At 36.3% G+C, this 22,089-nt stretch overlaps 1 protein-coding gene across 1 annotated transcript in view; it reads right to left on the bottom strand.

The window, feature by feature from the left end:
• Positions 1–22,089, bottom strand: part of LOC118928372 (sentrin-specific protease 6-like) — a 55,397-nt gene that overhangs the window by 5,579 nt on the left and 27,729 nt on the right. Inside the window, exons 7-14 of the mRNA XM_057493869.1 lie at positions 19,549–19,582; positions 18,951–19,145; positions 17,773–17,996; positions 16,333–16,442; positions 16,090–16,206; positions 8,226–8,348; positions 7,172–7,264; positions 3,675–4,105 (exon numbers count right to left, since the gene is read on the bottom strand). Of these exons, the coding sequence (XP_057349852.1) occupies positions 3,675–4,105; positions 7,172–7,264; positions 8,226–8,348; positions 16,090–16,206; positions 16,333–16,442; positions 17,773–17,996; positions 18,951–19,145; positions 19,549–19,582 (1,327 nt within the window). The remainder of the gene's footprint in view (positions 1–3,674; positions 4,106–7,171; positions 7,265–8,225; positions 8,349–16,089; positions 16,207–16,332; positions 16,443–17,772; positions 17,997–18,950; positions 19,146–19,548; positions 19,583–22,089) is intronic.

Here is a 22,089-nt window from a genome sequence, read left to right as displayed (position 1 = left end):
ATGTAGATTTGAATAAATTTGTCCAAATCCTCAGGCAACTCAGAAAGGATCAATTACAAACAAGTTTTTCTAGTGGCAAATTGTTCCTATCTATAGAAACTTTGTCATGTAAATATGAACCTTATACATATTAATGTATGTGCATTTCAAAAAGGGAGAAAAATAATGTAAAGGGTGTAGTCTCCTTCAATTATTTTAGTTCAGTAAAGGAATGTCCTGGTGTAACCTGAGAAGGGATCAGTTCCAGTTCCCGAGAGCCTCTACTACAGTGAGATCATGTGGAGGTGCTGAGTGGGGTTCTAGAGTTTACACACACACACAGTTTTCGTATACCACAGCAAAGTGGCTCTTTCTATGATGCCCAGCTGAGAAAATAGCAAATGAAAGTAGTGATACCACACATTAGTATTTTCCTACTGATGACCTTAAAAACCGAATCCCTGGGATATAAGTCCATCTATTGACAACAGCATGTTATTTGACATGAGTAGTCAACACTGCAAGTTATGTGCTCAATGGTTAAAATAAATCCTGTCAACTCTACACCCACACCAAACAAATAATTATTGAGATATGAATCGTAATCAAAACTCTTACATGCTCTTCTGATCCTGAGTGTTAGTGTCATCACCTTGCACAGGACAGCCTGCTCACCGGAGGCAGTAACAACACCTCGGGGAGCACTCTGACTGAGCACGCGTTTAGGTGAGTGACCCCCTGGAAATCTGAGGACAGCCTGGGGCCTCATTTCCTGAGAAATGTGCAGGCCTACTCTGAGCACTGCTTGTCCATCTGTGGGACGCTGTCATTACTGGGTTAAGACAAGCATTAAAAATAATAGAAAATATCAGTGTATCACACACAATAAAGATAAATTAATTTCCTTTAAGGAGATATAGTTGATATGGTTACACACACACTGAAAACAAAAACAAAACAATGTTTTTAAAAGAACCATCTGTTTTATATAAAACAGATGGTTCTTTCCTTTCGTCTCCACTAGGATCTGTGAGGGTATCTACTCAAATCTAACTGGCTACTCATTGACTAGAACATTACCTTGCAGGAGAGGGCCACTAGGAGTCCCTGGGGTTTGGATATACAAAGCCTTAGGCTTTGTCCCATTGCTTTAAGTCATGCACTTCAATCGGAATTCACATTAAAGTGTATGAGATTACTGATCAAAGGAGAACTTTAAAAAATAGTTCTATGGAGATACAATTCACATACTATACAATTCACCCATTTAAAGTGTACAATTCAGTGGTTTTTGGTATATATGCACATATGTGCAACTATCTTCAAGATGTTTTAAACCTTAAAAGCAAGCCCTGTGCCCTCCAGCCATCACTCCCTTCTCCCCACATTTCTGCCCCCCAACACCCTGCCAGCCCTAAATAGCCACTAATGTATTCTATAGATTTTCCTGTCTAGGAAATTTCAGACAAAGGGAATCATATAATATGTGGTTTGGGGGATGCCTTCCACCTAGTATACTGCTTTTGAGATCCATCCACCTTGTAGCACAGGTCAGTCCTTTGTCTCTTTTCACTGCCTAATAATATCCCATGGGATGCATATGCATTTGATTATCCATTTGTCATTTGATGGATATTTGGGTTGTTTCTATCTTTCAGCTATTACAAATAACACTGCTATGAACATTCATGTATATGTTCTTGTATGAACATATGTTTTTATTTCTCCTGGGTGTACATCTAAAAACAGTTTCTAGGTCACATGCTGACTTTGTGTTCACCTTCTGAGGAGCTGTCAAACTGCCCTCACAGCGGCCGCACCATTTTGCATTCCCACTAATAATATACAGGGGCTCCGATTTCTCCACATTCTCACCAATACTGACCAGGTTAGTGCCTGACTTAGTGGTTCCAGCCACGCTACTACAGGATTGAGAAGAATCTTGCTGTGGTTCTGTTTACACTTCCCTCATGACTAGTAATGTCCAGCATCTTCTCATACACTACCTGGCAGGGCTGTTTCAAAGGGAATGAGAAAACGGTGTACACCGCCTTGAAGGCTGAGTCTTCAGAATGCCCAAAGTAGTGATTAATCCCTACCATGACTGTTTACTGCCTCTTTTAACTTCTTTCTACTCAAGTACTAAAATACTAAAACTGAGAAAGAATTGCTACTTTGCCTATCTTCATTTCATATCCTGCTTGAAGAAACAGATTGGAAAAGAAAGTGAGCTGGAAAAGAGGAAGTATTTCTCTGCTTGTTTTTTGATGCACTTTTTTGTACTATCTGCTAAATCTCCCCTTCCAGCCTCTTACCGTGTGCCTCCCTCAGAGGGGCAAAGATCAGCCCTCCAGGACTCATGGCAGCTTCTCAACAGCTTTCTGACTTACTGAGCTGGCAGAGGTACCAGGAGTGTGTGTGTTCAGCAGTTACAAGTTTTGATAAAGGTTCTTTTTGAATTCCTGATTTTTCAAGCTTTATACTGATTTTGAACTCCAAAGAAAATGTATTAGACTTATTCACTTTTTAATAAGTTTATAAGGCACATATTATAGCATGTTATGGGTGTTACAATACCATTTTACTTTGGGTTGGAGAGATAACTATACAATTGATTAGATATGAAATTTAAGTATTTGAAGAGAAACTGAGATATCTGTAACTAGTGCTGGAAATGTTGAACTCATTCAAAGAAAAAAAGCAGTATATTAGAACTCAAGGTGAATAAAAAAGCAGAGGTTGGACCAGTATCCTTCTTTACACTAAAAAATCCCAAGGAAGAGGGCAGAATAAGAAACTAACATTTAATTTGAATGTCAACAACTATTTTGGAAGAGAAACTTTAATTTCTGCTTATTGCCACTTGATCTCAATTTGCCCATCTGTAAATTGAGAAGACTGAACTAATTTGCCTTACTTATCTAAGACTGTCCAACTACTATTTATAATTTCCTGTGAAATAAAAAATAGATTCAGGTTCTTATAAATGGGAAATGTAGACCTTGTGGTACAATTTTAGAACTGCGCTCTGGAGGAGGGGGGGGAGGAGATGGACTGTAAGAAGGCACAAGGGAATTTCTGGAGTGATGGGAAGTTCTAAATCTTGACTGTTGTAGTAATTACATGACTGTATACATTTATCAAAGCTTACTGAGCTATACTTATAAAATGAGAGAATGTTACTGTAAGTAAATTATATCTTAATCAATCTGGCTTAAAAAAAACCTGCACCCTGAGAACCGGGAAGGACGTGTGAAGCAGTGGTGACAGGGTGCCAGCCTCCCCTTCCATGCTGGAAGGCGATGGATGTCACCCAAAAATGAAACATCAGAATCAAGGAGCAGCAATATGTCACTTAGAAATGTGGACGGAAATACCCAGGAATCCAGTTGAAAGTGTTTGCTTCAGGGGAGAAGTGGAGAAGCTTTTAGAGCTTTTTAAGGCTTTGGATGTATTTGACTCTGTAATCTATGTACCTATATGTAACTATGATTTTTAAATCTTTGTTATTTTTTACAGTAGCATTTGTTCACACCTATTGGGCTTTGAGTTTTTTAAATTGTGGTAAAATACACATTAAAATTTATCTTCTTAAACATTTAAAAAAAAACTGCACCCTGAAATCTTAATACTGTTTATAAAAATTTCCAACTTATTTGGAATTCCTTGATTTTTTCAAGGCATTAGAAACATACCTGTATGGTACATAGAACTTAAATATTCATTCTGTAGACCATTCTCACTTTTACTCCTATTAATAACTTTCTGGCATGTAGATTCTTCTTTATTCAATTCTTCATTTTCACTTGCAGTATGATTTATCTTTTTCAGACTACATTTCACACTGCACATGTTTCTCTGATAAGGAGGGTCACTTTCTTCCTGTTCAGCACTTAAATCAGTTACATCTATGCAATGCTTCCTGTTTAGCATCTTCTTAAATACAGGCTTGACAGAAGAATTTTGTGAACAACTGTCCATTTCACTGGCTGAAGGAGAATAAATACAACTATCCTTTACAGTTGGACATTTTGGCATGATTGTATTTTCATGGTAATGAGGATTAGGTTCATACTTTGGTTTTTCCAAACCAGGGAAACATATAACAGCCAAAAACCAGTGTGCACTGTAAAAAACAAATGAAACTACTGAATACATTATTAGAAAAGTTTATTCTATTTGGCAACAAATATCAATTGAAATGTTTTTTCTAAAACTTTTGTGAACAAATTAAAAATGACCAATATTTTCAATTCTGAAATTAATCCATTAAAAAAACACTGTTTATATGGTCACTGATTTATTAACAGAATACAATGTCTACTCAAAAATAACATAATTTTTGTTAAGAATTATGTATCCTGCATCCACTTTTGCAAGTGATCCTTTGAACCTTTTCTTGCTTTCCCAGTGAAAAATTCATCATTTTTTCAGGCAACTTAACAACATGTAAATTATATCACTCTAATTCATCATTCCCATTTACCTTCCCTCTGGCTTATTCATGTCAAAGGACAGAAAATTAGCCTCAAGACTAAAATGTCTTCATTAGTCTAATTAGACTGTATAATAGTAAACATTTTGTGAATCTATTGTATATAATATATAGCTTTTTCATCACATCTGTGTTTTTATTAATAAAGTAGGAATTGCTTAATACTGAAGATATGAAATCCTTCCTTGTCCAAACAGTAGGCCATGGGCCATGAGTAAGACACTGCACCACTGAAGTCGGCTACTGCCCACTAACCCAGGAAGAACTGCGTAAGGGCTCAATACCTGCTCGGCACGGTGTTATGTGCTAGGACAGGTCGTCAGAGAACTTCCTAACTGAGCGTATTTGTCATATAGAAGGGTGTCCAGTAGATATTTGCTGATTGGAAAAACGAGTATCTTGACATGGATAAAAGTCATTCTGTGTTCTCATTTCTGCAAAACGCTAACTTCCCTGAGGTGTAATACTAAGACACAGCATTGTGTCTTCAGCAGACAGCCTACGCAGAAAGGTCCGAGGCTGGCTTCAGGGCTGGGAGGCCAGAGGGAGGAGGCCTCTCTCCCAAGGGGTCAGCGTGCGCGGGCTCAGCGGGGGCCGGGCAGTGGGCGGGGCAGCACCAGCCTCCACTTCTCATGGGAATACAAGGAGACGGAGCCACACCTCTATTTCAGAATACTAAACTGTGGAAAAGCGTGTTTTAAAAATTGATTGAATACAGTATAATACAGGGACTTTGTACCTACAGCTGTAACCTAAGTCTAACATACTTAACATTTCTGAGTTATGACAGACAATATGGATAAGCCGTACATTTTCTGCTGCCTCACCTAAAAACCAGGGAAACTCTACCTTCACCCAGCTGAGAGGAGAAAGCTGCATTAGAGCCACTGAGGCCAGTTCAGCCTCTGAGAGCCAGAGCTTATATTTTGAGTCCTTTAAACAGCAGCTACACTGACCTTAAATCAACAATGAGAGGAGAGGCTAAAACAGGTAATTTCACTTATCTTATGATGTGGATTAGATCTAAATGTTACATTTCTGCTCCTTGTCAATTACTGGGACAATTTTTTAACAATAGCTTATAATCTTTCAAGTTTAAAGAAGTTAATGCCACCAAGAAAATTGAAAATAAAATAGATGACTAGTATATGGCAGCCTATCTAATATAATTATTAGTGTCTATAAATATTTATGGCTTTACCTCTTCAAAAAAAAGAGCCCTCATGCCTCATGCTGGAAGGTGACCCTTCTGTCTAGAAATGGCACAGGTCTCCTCCTAGTCCTTCACAGGACAGTACACCTTTGTTCGCCACCTGTCACCAAGGTGAGAGAAGCAACATCGGCAGCTTCCGTCTGTGTGAGATACAGTGACCAAGTGGGGCGCACCTGGGCTGCCCTGAATTCTATTTCTATTGTGAATTTTCACAGTTCATTTCTGACAAATGCTGTGTACATCCTCCCTCTCACCTAGCAAGCAGCTCACATGTTGCTTTGTCTGACAGATTAGTGTCAAAAAACCTTATTCTAAGGAGTATGAAGAAATTAAAGGTTAGTTTTAAACTTTATTATGATACTATGTTTGACTTAAATATATAGCTTTGAAGAAATTGGGCTTTGTAGCCATAACCAAATGTTTTAACCTAACTCACCTATCTTTGGCTGGGCTAATTAGCACAGATTTTATGATAAAAGCATGATTTTTAAATAAACAGACTTTGATTATACTACAGAACGAATTTGCTTTTGGTAGTAAGAATAAAAAAAGAGCACATTCAGAAGCAAGCCTGGCACGGCTAGGCTTATCAGACATAAACAATCTTACAGAAACCAACCTCAGACAAGGTTACTCTGCACCCATGATAAAATGAGAAAAAGAAGGCCATTTTCCAATTCGTCTAAGCAGAGACAAACGTAAGGCCACCGTGGAACCCCCAAAATACCAGCTATCTCCCTTTCTCGCTAAGTGAGTGAGTGCTGGCTCTTTACCCAAGTAGCCACCGCTTCCTTACACCTTCCCCCAAATCTTCAAACCAAAGCCCACAGTCTGCTGTATGTTTTTCAAACACACTTTCCTGAGGGGCTCCGCGGTTGCCCATGGTGTGTGTTCTTCCCTGAATAAGTAATAAACCAAAGTTATCTTTGGCTGGAGGGCATGAGAAACAAAACCAAAATGAAATAGAACAACTCTCAACTCGAAATTATATAATAATCCTATTCTACACATCATTGTGTCTCTAGTCACTGAGGGGGAATAACAAAATGTTTATCCCATTTACTTCTAAAATCGTTTCAAGAAATCAGCTTTCTGGTTTTCAACTTGAGCAAGGACAGAAATCCTTTGGTTTCTTCTTTTTAAGAGCCAAAATGTATTTTAAAGATTCAAATTCTGTGACCTAATCATCTTTTTGTATAGTCTCTGTAGGTTGTTTGCCAAGCCACAGAAACACCATTTTTAAAAAGTGACATTATTCCACACTGAATGAATACAATGGATTAGAAAGATCTGACCCAGTGTTGTAAAATTCAGTACTGTACATGAGTCACTGCAGAACTCTATTAATTTTCATAAATAAGCAGTACACATACAGAACTATACAAATTTCAGACATAGGTTTAAAGATGGATGAATTCTTCACCTCATACACACATTTTATAAAAACTGCCATCACATTTAACATAAAGGAAATTATGACTCACTCTTCATTAATGGGTACAAAAATAAAATCCTTCTCAAATATGTCTACATGCCGGGTCCAAGTTTTAACTCTCCCATGTCGCTTTTGCTGGATTCTGCAAGACAAGAGAAAAACTATCAAGCCTTTGAGATGTGCTACTGCTTCGGTTTATATGCAGCAATTTGTAAATACGAAGATTAAGATGTTAACAGAGCAAACAGTTGCATAACATGATTTAACAAGTTGGGGGAAGGAAACAGAACATCTGAGATGGAGCTAGGAGGCGCGAAACTGCTCATGACCGAATCTGGAAGAGAGATACTGAGTTCCTGCTCCTACTCACTCGGTGGCCCCGCGGAGCCGGCTCTCAGCTGTACCACATAGTGCACAGTGCACAGCACCCCACCCCGCTGGGCGCACATCAGACCGTGCCCTGGGATGACTGAGGGAAGAGCGCTGGGAAAGCAGGCGTAATTGCACATTACAGAGGAAGACCAACTAACCCTGAGAGGCACAATTAGCAATCTGTGAAATAGTAGAAAATATTACTTATATTACACAGAGCTGCCATCAGTTCAAGACATTTAACAGCACATGACAAAAGAATGTACCAACTCTGTGCCTTTGACCAATCACCATCGAGCATCAGAGCCAGACACAGTCACTGCACTCATAGGTCATCAATGAAGCAGCTCAGGTTTAACACACAGAGTATTTTTTCCTAACAGGTCTTATAAGAATTATCCCAAGACCTTATTAAAAGTACAAATTCACAGGTTCCACTCTTAGGTATTATAGATGGAATATCCAGAGGAAAACAGACTAACCTGTATTAATTGAGTATCTAAGTAACTGTTTTTAAACTATCAGGCATATTTGGAAAATACTGATCTAGATATTAGATCTAAAACCTTTATGAATTCAAGGTATTCTTGAGGTTTTATAATAGTATGAATTATATTGATTTTGTTAATTGATTATAGAATTTAAAAACTGCCTAAATACAAACAATTTTACTAAGTTGAACTCGAGTGTCTTATTACATCTGTTGAATATTTTCAAAGAGATTGACTTACGACAGATTAGTTGTTTCATGAAGATTTCTCCTCTCTCTCTGATTAAGGTGTTTATAGAAAAAAGAACTGAATATATGTATTCGGTCAGCCTCTTCTTTCTTCAGTTTTTCAAGCACCAAGTATCTATTTTATAAAAAATAACTCTAAATATAATATATTTAATAGTTTATACTAAAAATAGTCAAAATGATCAAGTGTCTCTTATGCACATCAATTTATTCCTTACAACTGAAGTTATTAGCAAAGTTTATTTTCTTTTATTCTTATTTATTCTTATTATTCTTGACAACGATAATTACCAGATTACTCTCAAGTAATGAAAAGTGGTATTTGAGAGTAAAACTATGATCTGAAAGAGCCAATCTTTTAAAACAAGGGTACATTCATCAAACACTTATAGCAACATTATAACAACCAAAAATGTAAATGACAGAAATGCTCATCAACTGATGAAAGAAAAAATAAACGTAATTTATCCAGAAAATGGAATATTATTCAGTAATCAAAAGAAATGAAATACTGATCATGCTATTACAAAGAACCCTGAAAATATTACGCTAAGTGAAAGAAGTTCATCACAAAGGCCCATAAACTGTATGACTTTACACATAACATGAAATATTCAGAATATGCAAATCAACAGAGACAGAGAGGAGAAATAATTGCCTGAAGTTGGAGAGCTACTGCTAATGGATTCTGGGGTTCTTCTGGGGGAGGAAAATGTTCTAATATTGACTGTGGTGATGGCGGTACAACTGTCTGAATATACTAAAACCCACTAAATTATAAACTTTACATAGGTGAATTGTATGGTATGTGCATTGCAACTCAAGCTGTTATCTTTATGTAATGTTTAGTTTTAAACAGTTAATAAATGATGCATATTCTTGTTTTTACAAAAAGGAAGAAGAAATAGAACCTGCACAGTGGTGAGGTTTTAACAATGACTCATGATAGGGACCTCGCATGAGTTCTAGTTTTCCCTTGCCTTAGTTGTTCCTCTATAGGTCTATATCAGAACAAACAGCACTGGTTCTTTACATCACAAAAGTAAATTATGATATAGTAAATTTGTCTATGTCCCAAACTCCCACAAAGGAGTTATGCAAATTCATGCTTATAACCGTATTTTTTATTAAAGTGAGGACAGTCTGAGAGCCTTGTGATATCTGTACAGAAACAGCAAATGTCCCAGAGAGCACATCTTTGAGATGTGTCACTTTTATCATATTTGTTAATTATAAAGCTTAAGTGCTGATGAAAAAGATGTAACTTGCAGACTTCTTGCTTTAAGACAACTCAATGTGGCCCCACAAATGATATTATAAGGCAATGAATCAGCTCATGACAGTTTAACACAAACTGCTGACTTCTACAATAATATCTTCAAATCAGAGCATGTAGTGAACAGATCAGATTTGAATTTAGGGAGAACGATACCGTAATGGAATAACCATGCAGCTTTTACCAGCCCAAATTACAATGGCCCCTTTGTAAAACTAAGATAAATAAACCAAGTGCTAATTCAACTTAAAAGGTTATTTGTTATTTAAGAAAACCAACTTTCTACTTTCTACATAAACAAATCCATGACTGTTAAAGTAATTTGTTTTGCCTTTCTGTTCTGATAAACATACATAAACCTTTCTGTGACTATTTATAGGGGTTTAAATATATATATAGTTCTGGATTTTTTACATATGTGTGTCAGAACTATTGATTTTAATTAGAATAGCCATAACTCTCAATTTAGAACTAAAGGGAAAATCCAAATTTATTACAAAAAACTTGTGGGAATTTCTCCCATTTATGAGCATTTTTTTCTTCCAGTGTATAAATCACTTAAATAATGATGTCATGGTAAAGCTGTTCATTTGCCATTTCATAAAAGTAGACAATCTAACAATCAAATCATGACTTCTTTAAATGTAGGATGAAAAGATGACTTTAAGGCTAATTTGCAACCATATGTAATTTAGAAAGTAATTTTTACTAAGATAATTTTCTTCTTTGCATTTTGTTAACATTCTCCAGATGCAAAGCCCTTCTACTTCTTGCAATTTAGGCATTTATTTAAATGTCTGTTCCTGACTTGTCAAAAAAGGAGGAGCAGTTCTGGTAGCAGCCATCTTACTTATTTTTAAAGTGAAGTTTTAAAAAAAAGTTTCCTCTTTTTAACTTCTAACAAATACAACAGATTTCTTTTTAAATGACAGATTTTGTTAGGTTTTCTTTTTTATTTGGAATACTAATTTGCATCAGAAAGGCAAAACTTGCAGACAGTGTAATTTTATTGAAAGAAATTTGTTTTAAAGTATAACTATAAAATGTCAAGAGGCCTCCTGAAAATATAAAGAATTTCAAGGGTATAAACAAATGACTATAAAATCTCTACTGCAAAAAAAAAGTGTAGATTATTTAAGTATGAAATAGAATAAACTAAAATGTAAACAAAATACAGGAGTTTAACCTGTTTTGTAGATTCAACTATGATTTTGAAAACAAAAAGAAATTTTTTAATGTAAAGACATTAAACAGGTTCAAATTAAAGGGGTGAAGAAATATACATCGTGCAAACAAATCAAAAGAAAGTTAGAATAGCTACATTCATTTGAAAGTAGGCTTATGAACTAGGATATTGTCAAGGATAAAGAGAAATACTACATGATAAAAGGATTGACTCTGCAAGACACAAACATATATGTGCCTAACAACAGAGCTTAAGAATACATAAAGCAAAAACTGCTAAGATTTGAAAGGAGAAATAGATGAATCCACAATTATTGTTGGAAATCAATAACCTTCTCAAAAGCTGACAGAACAAGTAGGCAGAAAATCAGTGAGGACAAAGGAACCCAAACAGTACTATCAAAAAATTTGACATAAATGATATTCACAGAGCAACACTTCATCCAACAAGTTTTGTTCACTACATTTGAACTTTTCAGTAGCTTGGCTTGTTAAGGTAGTATACATTAGAATTAAGGGAGAAGACCATTTTTAAAAATTATGGGAAAAAAAGCATTAACATAAAATTTCCAACTGAACCATTTTTAAGTGTAGTTCAATATTGTTAAATATATACAAGTTGTTGTGAAACCGATCTCCAGAATTTTATCTTGCAAAACTGGAACTTGGTTATTAAACTACAATTTTCTTTTCCACTGTCCCTCAGCTACCAGGTAACCACTATTTATTTTCTTTTTCTATGAATTTGACTACTTGAGATACCTCATTAAGTGAATTCAGTATTTGTCTTTTTGTGACTTATTTCACTTTGCATCGTCTTCCAGATTAATCCATGTTGTAGCATGTGACAGGTTTCCTTCCTTTTAAGGTGAGTATATGCTGTATTTATATATATGCCACATTTTCCTTATCCACTCTTCCATCAGTAAACATTTGAGTTGTTTCCATCTCTTGACAAGTATGAACAGTGCTACTATGAATATGAGTGTGCCAATATCTCTGAGACTCTAAATTCTTTTGGATATATACTCAGAAGTGGGATTGCTGGATCATATGATAGTTCTAGTTTTAATTTTTTGAAGACCCATTATATTGTTTTCCATAGACTCTAGACCATTTTACATTCCCACCAGCAGTGCACAAGGGTTTCATTTTGTCCACATTTTCGCCAACACTAGCTTAGTTAGTTAGTTAGTTAGTTAGTTAACATAGTAGTCATCCTAATGGTATGTGGTGCTCACTGTGGTTTTGATTTGTATTTCTCTGATGACTTATAATGTCAAGGATCTTTTCATATGCTTGTTGGCCATTTGTATGAAGTAACATCTTTTGACTGAGCTATTAAGAACTGTTTGAACTTGTCCTTGAATGTGTCTCTTAGGTCTCAAAGGGGTCTACATCTGCAAAGTTAGGCAATTAAAGTCTAGGACAGTTCTTCTTGCCAGCAAATCTTTGACACATTTTATAACATAGTAAACTTATTCCATTATCATTAAATTTTGTAAAAGGAAAATCAGTGCCTTTGAGAAGGGGGTAGGTAGAGTTACATAAATAAGAATATATTACCCCCTGATGTTAAGTAGACCCTGTTGATGGCGGTGTTGAGTTCTTCTATATGCCCTTGATGATTCTGTCTTGTTATTCTATCAACTGTTCAGAGAGAGGCATTGAAGTCTCCAGATATATTATGGATTTTCCCATTTCTCCTTTTAGTTCTATCAGTTTTTGTTTCATATATTTTACAGCCCTGTTGTATGGCACATATCAGTTTAGGATTGCTAAGTCTTCTTGATGGATTCATATCTTCATCAGTGTATAATGTCCCTTTCTATCCCTGGTAATTATCTGTTTTGATGTTTACTTTATCTGATATTAAAATAGTACCTCCTGCTTTCTTTTAATATTTACATGGTATATCTTTTTCTACACTTTTCCTTTCAACTTGCATATATCATTATCTTTCAAATGACTTTTCTGTAGACAGGACATAGTGGGGTTATGCCATTTAACCCTTTCAGCCAATCTCAGTCTTTTAATTGATATATTCAGTGCATTTAAATGGGATGTAGTTAGTGATGCACATACTATTTTCTAGTTCACTTTTTCTTTCCTCTGTTCTCTTCATTCTCTGTTGAGCTTATTCATTAAAGTTTCTGTTATTATAGTTTCAGTTCTTAAACTTCCTATTCTTTTGTCTTTATATCCTTCTAATTTTCCACATTTCACACATGTTCATAATTTTTCATTAAAGAGTTTTTATTTTTTTTATGATGGATATCTTACAACATTGTCAGGTAATTCTAATATCTGTCCCATCTCAGTGAAGACTGTCTATTGATTGTCTTTTATCATTCAGTTTGAGATCTCTCTGGTTCTTGGGTGAGACAAATAATTTTCAGTTGAAATCAAGACATTTTGAATATTATGAGACACTGGGATGTCACTTAATTCTTGTGTCCCAGTAGGCCTCCCCTGGCACCACACCCCAGCGGCTGCAGTGAGCACCACCTCATTACTGTCAGGTGGGAGGAGAAGTTCAGTCCACCATTCCTATGAGAGGTGGAGAGGCTCCAGGCTACTGGCAGTGCGAATGGGAGGTTCCCCAGTAGGCCTGATGGGGGAGGGAGGGAGGGAGGGATCTCTCAGTATCCCCTAGGGACCAGAGTGTAAGTCCAGTTTTACTCAACCCTAATTAGCTTAAGGCCACTGTGACCTCACAGCTCCCCTCCGCCCTCACCTGCCTGTGCCTCTGAAGTGTTGATACCCCTGGACGTGCCCCCCTTTAACACCTCACCTGCCCTCAACCGCATGCCGTCACTTTCTGGCCTCTTCCTCTTGCCTCTCAAACACCTCCAGGATTCATTCATGGGAGCAGCTTTCCTCCCTGTCTCTCTCTTAAAATCTACTCTCTAGGTTCTGTCTTTACAGCTCTTTTTCTCATTCTGTATCTGTACCTAAATAATTTCATCCATCCTCATAATTAAAGTACCACTTCGAAAGTAAAGACTCCCAGCTCTGTATGTCACCAGACCAGAACTCAAATGACCTCCAGAACCACAGAGTCAACTGTCCCTTTTGCAGAAGCACTGACATTTGAAGGGTAACTTGTCTCCCCCTCACCCAAAGCTGTTCTGCCTCTGCAGTAACTGCTTCACTAGAGGCAAAATCACTTTGCAGGTCTCACTCATCAGAAAAGCAGGAGTTATTTGGCAGCCATTTCCCTCCTTAATATCCATTCAATTAGCCCTGGAGTTTTGTTAAACAACTCTGTTAAAACACTTCATTATTTCCCCTTCACTCCAAGTAAAATGTCTGAGACTTCTTATATCACCTTAAATTTCCTTAAATCATATTTCATCTAGACATCCACAATGAACATGTTTGTCAAAATGATCTTGAAGAAACCCAATTATGATATCATTTCTCTGATCAAAACCTCTCGCTCCTTATAACGAGGTTTTCTTTTCCCAGACTGTGGGTTGCAATCATTAGTAGACTATACAATCAATCAAACAGCTTTTAATAATGACGTTTTTAAAAAGTACTTGTTTTATGAAATACATTTGAATAATCTAGAAAACCTGGAGAGCACTAGACACCGACAGTTGTTTTGTTTCATGTACACACCCATTATATATCACAAACCAGTAAACACATACAACTTTATACATGTATAAACACACTGCACATACATGTATATGCATGTGTACACTGGGTCATGATGGAAGCTCTTCCAGGGAGGCCTCTTGGTCCCTCACATTTCCCAGCCCCCCCCCAGAGAATAAAACATTACACTTTTGCTGTCTCTCTACCATGTTAATGCTTGTCAAAGCTTTACTCCCATGTTTGTGTTCCCTGTAAGAACATAAACTGCTAACACAGGAGCTGGCACACAGCTGCAACTTGGTGAACATTTATTGAAGGAAATGACTGAAATCATACTTCTGTGCTTGCTCAGCAAACTAATATCTAATCTAGGACAGTAATTATTTATTTATTTATTTATTTTGGTATCATTAATCTACAATTACATGAAGGACATTATGTTTACTAGGCTCCCCCCTTCACCAAGTCCCCCCCACATCCCCGTTCACAGTCACTGTCCATCAGCATAGTAAGATGCTGTAGAATCACTACTTGTCTTCTCTGTGTTGCACAGCCCTCCCTGTGGCCCCCCAACACTATACATGCTAATCGTAATGCCCCCTTTCTTTTCTTCCCACCCTTATCCCTCCCTTCCCACCCGTCCTCCCCAGTCTCTTTCCCTTTGGTAACTATTAGTCCATTCTTGGGTTCTGTGCTTCTGCTGCTGTTTTGTTCCTTCAGTTTTCTTTTGTTCTTATACTCCACATATGAGTGAGATCATTTGGTACTTGTCTTTCTCTGCCTGGCTTATTTCACTGAGCATAATACCCTCTAGCTCCATCCATGTTGTTGCAATTGGTAGGATTTGTTTTTTTCTTAGGACTGCGTAATATTCCATTGTGTATATGTACCACATCTTCTTTATCCAATCATCTACTGATGGACATTTAGGTTGCTTCCATATCTTGGCTATTGTAAATAGTGCAGCGATAAACATAGGGGTGCATCTGTCTTTTTCAAACTGGAGTGCTGCATTCTTAGGGTAAATTCCTAGAAGTGGAATTCCTGGGTCAAATGGTATTTCTATTTTGAGCATTTTGAGGAACCTCCATACTGCTTTCCATAATGGTTGAACTAATTTACATTCCCACCAGCAGTGTAGGAGGGTTCCCCTTTCTCCACAACCTCGCCAACATTTGTTGTTGTTTGTCTTTTGGATGTTAGCCATCCTTACTGGTGTGAGATGATATCTCATTGTGGTTTTAATTTGCATTTCTCTGATGACAAGTGATGTGGAGCATCTTTTCATGTGTCTATTGGCCATCTGAATTTCTTCTTTAGAGAACTGTCTATTCAGCTCCTCTGCCCATTTTTTAATTGGATTATTTGCTTTTTGTTTGTTGAGGTGTGTGAGCTCTTTATATATTTTGGATGTCAACACTTTATCGGATCTGTCATTTTCGAATATATTCTCCCATACTGTAGGATACCTTTTTGTTCTATTGATGGTGTAGGACAGTAATTTTTAAAAGGCTTAAAACACTCTAATAATAACAACACAATAAGCTATCATTTACGGTCACTTTTCCTGGTACTTGACATGTGTTGTTATTTCATTCTCACAATTCTTTTAGATACTGTTATTATTACCATTTTTAAAATGAGGAAACACAGAGACATAAATTACTTCCCAAATGTCACACAGTAAGTGGCAACAATGAATTAAAACCAATTTTTTACTCTAGAAAACAAAATTATACATTGCAGAATGTTAAAGATATGCTAAAAGGTTAGTAGAAAATTAACTTACTTCAAATAAAAGTCTATAATAATATCATTTAAAAATTCTCCTTCACTTAGACAGTGCAGGTCCTCATTAGTAACAGAGATACTTCCCTTAGCTGGAGGTGGTGGATAGACTATCAATCTGCAAAAAAATTTAAAAACAAGCAAATAAATAAGTAAATATGTATGCAAACACACGTGTGTATAACTGAAGTGTAATAAAACAGACAAGAAATTCAGAGCATTGCAAACATGGAGGAACTCTCACTTCTCTACAGGGCCCATGAAGATGGTGTGAGTCTCTCCGGTTTCTTCTTCCTCATCAAAAAACTGGAATTCTTGTTTCTTTTTAAGTTGTATTTTAGATTCAAGGGACACCTGGTAAAATTCAAATCATCAATTCACAAAGTCAACTGAGAAAATTTAAATAGAAAGAGCAAGCACAAGGCAAGGAAGCTTTTCAAATGAAAATATGAATCTAAAAAGTACACGTGCTCTTTAACAATTACAAACAGCAAACAGGCAAAACTGGGGCCCACTCCCTTTGCACCCACAGCTTCTAAAACAGCAGCACTCTTCCCACTTTTTAACAATGGTTTACTGGGTTTTGTCTAAGATCTTTACTATCAATATTAAATGAGATCATGTGAGTAAAATCCAAAGAGCAGATACCCTGTTTTTTCTCCCAGGGGTGGAGGTCTGTCTAAACTCAGTGGAGCAGCCACCCATGGGGTACAGAGCTGAGGCCCGGGAAGCCCAGGCCCACGAACGCCTCCTCCAGACACAAAAACAAGTCTGTGGGCGCCGGTCACTGGCATCTGCACCCACCGCAGCCTCAGGCTCCAGCCGCTCTTTTCTCTCCCTGGAACCACCTCCTGAGGCCAGTTCTGCCAGCAAAGGGGAACACCTCCCCTCCCTTCCTCTGCTCTTCTCCTTGACCCCCTAACTGTGTCAACAGCTTTTTTTCTGGTGAGGCCTTGCTCAACACCAACATTGCACCTGATTTCCAAGTCTGTGCATAGGTTGAAAGATTTTAAGTATTTCTCAAAGTGAGCAAAATTCACCTGCTGTAAAGTGGCACAGAAATTTAGAGTATTTAAGTCACATTTGTGTCACTTAACATTATACTATGTGTTACAGTGGTACTGAAGCCCTTGGTTCAGATGGATTCGAGTTACCTACTATATGTTTGGATACATATATTGACAGTCAAGATCAAATCATATATATTCTTCACTTGCCAAGCTTTCAAACACATATGTGCATGTTATATATAAATGTACAATGCACCGGGGACCAAAATTCCTGTATTTATATTGAAGCCGATGGCATCACTGATAACGACTGGCAAATTTAGGAAACAATAATAATCGGTTTGAATATAACCCTGTTTGTAAATGTAGGCTGAGAGTGGGAGGTAAAGAGAAAAGGATGAGAGAAAAAGAGACAGAAATTAAAGATAAGAATAGAGTGTGTAAAGAAAACTAAAAATGCCTATACCAAGTTCTATTTGCAACACAAATCACCTACCCACCATTCGTGTTTTGACAAAAGTAGTTTACAAATTACATATAAAAAGCAAGTAATTCTGAAATGGAATTATTAAAAAGATCTAACTCCAAAATGAGAGGTAAAATAATGTAACATATTTCCCTTTCATGCTGTCCATCGTTTAAAAGTACATTGAAAAATTTTAAAACATAATTACATTTTCTTGGTTTTCCTTTTGTACACAACTTTCTTTGATGCTCTCTTCATACGTGCTTGTACAGGCAATAAGCCTGCTACTGGCTTCTTCAAAGGGAATTTTCGCAAAAAAATTGGACACATTATTCTTTATACCAATTTCAGTAATGATATTTTCAAACACCATGTTGGCCTGAGGATCTAGGCCATTTTGAAAAATTAAAATGATGTACTGTTCTTCCAAATCTGAAAAGAAATCAATATAACTTACAAGTTTAGAAGAAAAAAATAAGCAGACATTAGAAAAAGAGTAACAACTAGGTATTTCCAAGAGTATCACCAGAAAACCCGGTGTACATGCTCCAAGCAATGGTGGCACACAGCAGACGCACACAAGCACTGGACCGAGGACCGGCCAGTTTCTCCTGACAGTGTCCCCGAGTTCTGAAGACGGAGGAACTGCAACACCCACTAGCGGCAGCTCAAGAGCCAGTCTATTCGTGGATGTAACTAATTCACCTCATCTACCAGAATGCAAATAGAATTAAGGTTTTAAAAACACATCAATTAACATTTTTGTTAAACACAAATAAGAAACTGCCTTTTTGTTCCATCGCCTCAGAATTTAACTGCAAACACTGCTGTCACTGACGCGCCAGCTGTAGCGATCATCCTTGATCCATCAGGAAGCGGAAGCAGCAACTACCGCTGAGCATTTATTTCACAGCTAGTCGCGCGGGGCCATAAATGGTAAGAAGGGAAGAGAAACGAAACAAACTGGAGAACCACATCTGTTGGTGACAGAGGATGAAGACCATTCTTCGAACTTGCAAATTTCCTATTCAAGCCAAGTTTCAAGGACTCCAGATTTGTATGGTTGATTTATACTTAGCACTCTTTATCAGTTCATTTTTTAAAAATTCATTTCACTCAGATTATATAGTGTTCAAAAAAGAGTGCAAATCTTTTCAGTTTTAACCTGTTTTGAAAACTTTCTAAATGGATTAAGTTGGTTTTATTTTCAGAGCTCCCAATACTTGTGGACTTTTCTCCATCTGTTAATGGGGGCAGTAATATCTACCTTACAAGGTCCCTGTAAGGACTGTAGTAACACGCACCAAAGCATCTATCAAGTGCACACTCACGTTCTGCTATTCAGTGTATTCTATGGATTACTATAATCTGTTCTACATGACTTACTTGCCATCTTATTCACTCCTTTAAGATCACTCCACATCTGATCCTCCGCGTTCACTGGCAGCTGTATGCTCAGCTTCTGATAAACTGCTGGTATTGTCTGGAGAAACACTACTGGTAATTTTCGGACATTACACCATTCACATTTAGTTAGATCAGAGGTATTTAAAGTAATCCCTACAGGATCACTTTCTGGTTCTGGGGGAAAACAAATGGAAATGGAACAGAGTCAATTATTAGGAGGGCAAAATGACAAATGCAGGAAACTGAGAAAATACAAGTTTAAAGTTAAGCACATATTTATTATGCTCTGTAAATAGTAACTCTAGTGGGAAATGAAGAAAAATCTTTTTAACTATTTCAAAGAAGCTTCTATATTTTTTCCAAATTAAAAGAAGATTCCAGTGAAGTATACTTATAAAATTAAACATAGGTTTTATAATGTTACAGAATGAAATTATACAGATACACACCCTTTGTTAAGATAAATGTAATAACAAATCACCTCAATGAATTCTATGAATATCATTTTAATTTCTATTCCTGTAAAGTGTTTACTGTAGACAAAGCTTTAGTGAATCAAAAGACATAAAAAGCTTACCTTCTATCTGTATCTTGATAAAATCTAAACAAAACTAAAAATAAGATAAATTAGTACCAATCATATACTTGTGAAGATTTTGCTGCCAACTCCTAAATGGCATGTTATTTCAGTCTTAAGACTACAGAAGGCAGAAATGGAACATCTACCATGTGCTTAAATATGAGCTATTCCCCCCTCCGAATTCTCTCTCAAAAAACATGGGCTTCCCCTTTTGTATTCAAGTACTTAGAACATTTTTATTACTGCTTTTCTTTCAACTTCAAAGAGATGTTGAGAGAATATTACAACAACCTGAATATGCCATACCTAGATTTCCTGTTAGTATCCCACCATACCTACTCTATCATTCTTTCTATGTATGTATATGTACATACTCCCTTTTGCTAAATCAATGCACACATATCTCAAGAACAAGGGAATTCTCCTTTGCAGCCCAAACATCTTCACCACATCTGAGAAAATCAAGATTAACCTCACCTGACATAGAGTTCCATATTGAAATTTCCCAGCTGCCAAAAATTGTCCTTTATTGCTGTTTTAACTTTTCCCCAATCCTTAATTCTATCAAGATTATACTACATTTGCCTCTTTTGTCTACTCCAGTCTAGATCAGAAACCTGCCTCCCTCTTTTCTTCATAACATGGCTTCTGAAGAGTTCAGTTTAGGGTCTACAAAATGTACAACATCCTAGACTTGCGTTTCCTCAATTTTAAACTCAGGCCACTCTTTTCCAGCAAAAACCATCACATCAGTGACAATTTTGTACCTCCTACTTTATCACACTGGAAAGCAAAAGATGTCAGGCTGTCTCACTATCGATACAAGTTTAATCACTCGGCAAGACAGTGTGCCAGGACTTTCCACTGTAAAATACATTTTTCCCTTTGTAATTAAATAATAATCCATGGAGAGATACTCGAAAGCTTGTTGCTTTTCTTAGTAATACTCTATCCAAATGTTTTAGCATCAGTTGAAGAACTTGTGGTCTGAACTGGCTATTGCTGATGATTATAAAATGTTGATTTTCAAACTATTTTAATATGGAGAAGACATAATTAGGCCTAATATATCCTGAGCTTATACTCATTTTGTGTCTACATAAGAGAACTGAATAAAGAGATAAGAACTTCAAAATGCATTAACAAAAGTAAGTTGGACACAATAATTCGCAATTACAATATAAGTCAGTCACAGGGACAGTAGTACAGCATGGTGAATACAGTCAATGATTCCGTAACATCTTACTACGTAGATAGTAACCGCACTAGAGGGGGTGAGGGTTTAGTAATATGAATAACTGTAGAACCACTGTGTTGTGTATTTGAAATCAACATAAGATTATATATCAATGATACTTTAATAAAACAAAGGTAATTTGGATTATCAAAAAAAAGTAAGTTGGATTAGTATGTAGTGGGATGAACAGATATATGAAAAGCAAGTCTAGGAAAATGGTAATGGCAGAAAGTAGCTGGGATTTTATGAGTGCTTACTTTAAAATTTTTTTCAACTCTGAAAATCTTCACAATGTAAAAAAAAGGAAGCAAGAAAATACATAATAAATTTTAGTAATTATTACAATAATTGCAAATTCTAGAATGTCACTAAACACAATTTCTAAAGATTGTGTTTGAAAGTAATATGTTACTTGGTATTACTGGAAAATAACATTAATTGGGGATATCAAGAAAGGTACTGTAGCCTGGGAAACGCTCAACACACACAGGAGCAGAAGTTGCATGCTTTAAAAGGTCTATTAGATAACTCAAAATATGGCAATAAGGATGATTTAAAAACTAACACGGAAGCATTTTAATAAAATTGTTGCAGGAAATGTAGCGGCACAAGATGTAGGAATAAAAAGAAGCATGTCTAAGTATTTGTCATTCTAACATTTGTGTATACCTAAGTGATACGCCCAAGAGCTTCTGGACTTAAGCTGCCATAAACCTTGATTTTTTATCTTCTCAATTTTCTCATTGGAAAAATGAGGAACTGCATTATATTCCTAATAATGGAAGCCATTTTCCTATTAAACATAAGTATTTAGTTTTAAATAACATTAGCTTTTCTAGATAGTGACAAATTCTAATGCTGAGGGGATTTAAAATAATTCACCTAGTAATGATACATTTAAAATAGTAAAAGATTAAAAAATGTCTCAGATTAATCATGACAAAGCAGATAAATTATTTCACTACAAAATGTAAGTATGTTATGCTAAACAAAGAACTGTCAAATCATTTTTTAGCACACTATCTGCAGAATGTACAGATCCACTATTCTTCTCTTCCTTCATCAAAGAATGTTCTTCTGGAAAATCCCATAGCACAAGGAAGGTTAATACCACAGACTGAAAACTTCTACGCTGTAAGCACAACTATTTTCTGGCTGAGATATTTCATTTAGCATTTTTAACAATAAAAAAACTGTATCAACACATTATATTACACATACTGTCCTTTAAAGTAAGTTCACAGTTTTCTTCACTAGATTATATAAAACCTAACTAGTAACTGTCATGTAAAAAGCATTAT

This window comes from Manis pentadactyla, chromosome 16, assembly GCF_030020395.1.
Source record: "Manis pentadactyla isolate mManPen7 chromosome 16, mManPen7.hap1, whole genome shotgun sequence".
NCBI classification, from domain to species: Eukaryota; Metazoa; Chordata; class Mammalia; order Pholidota; family Manidae; genus Manis; species Manis pentadactyla.
The sequence above is the reverse complement of the archived record's forward strand: the minus strand, read 5'-3'. Positions and strand labels throughout refer to the sequence as shown.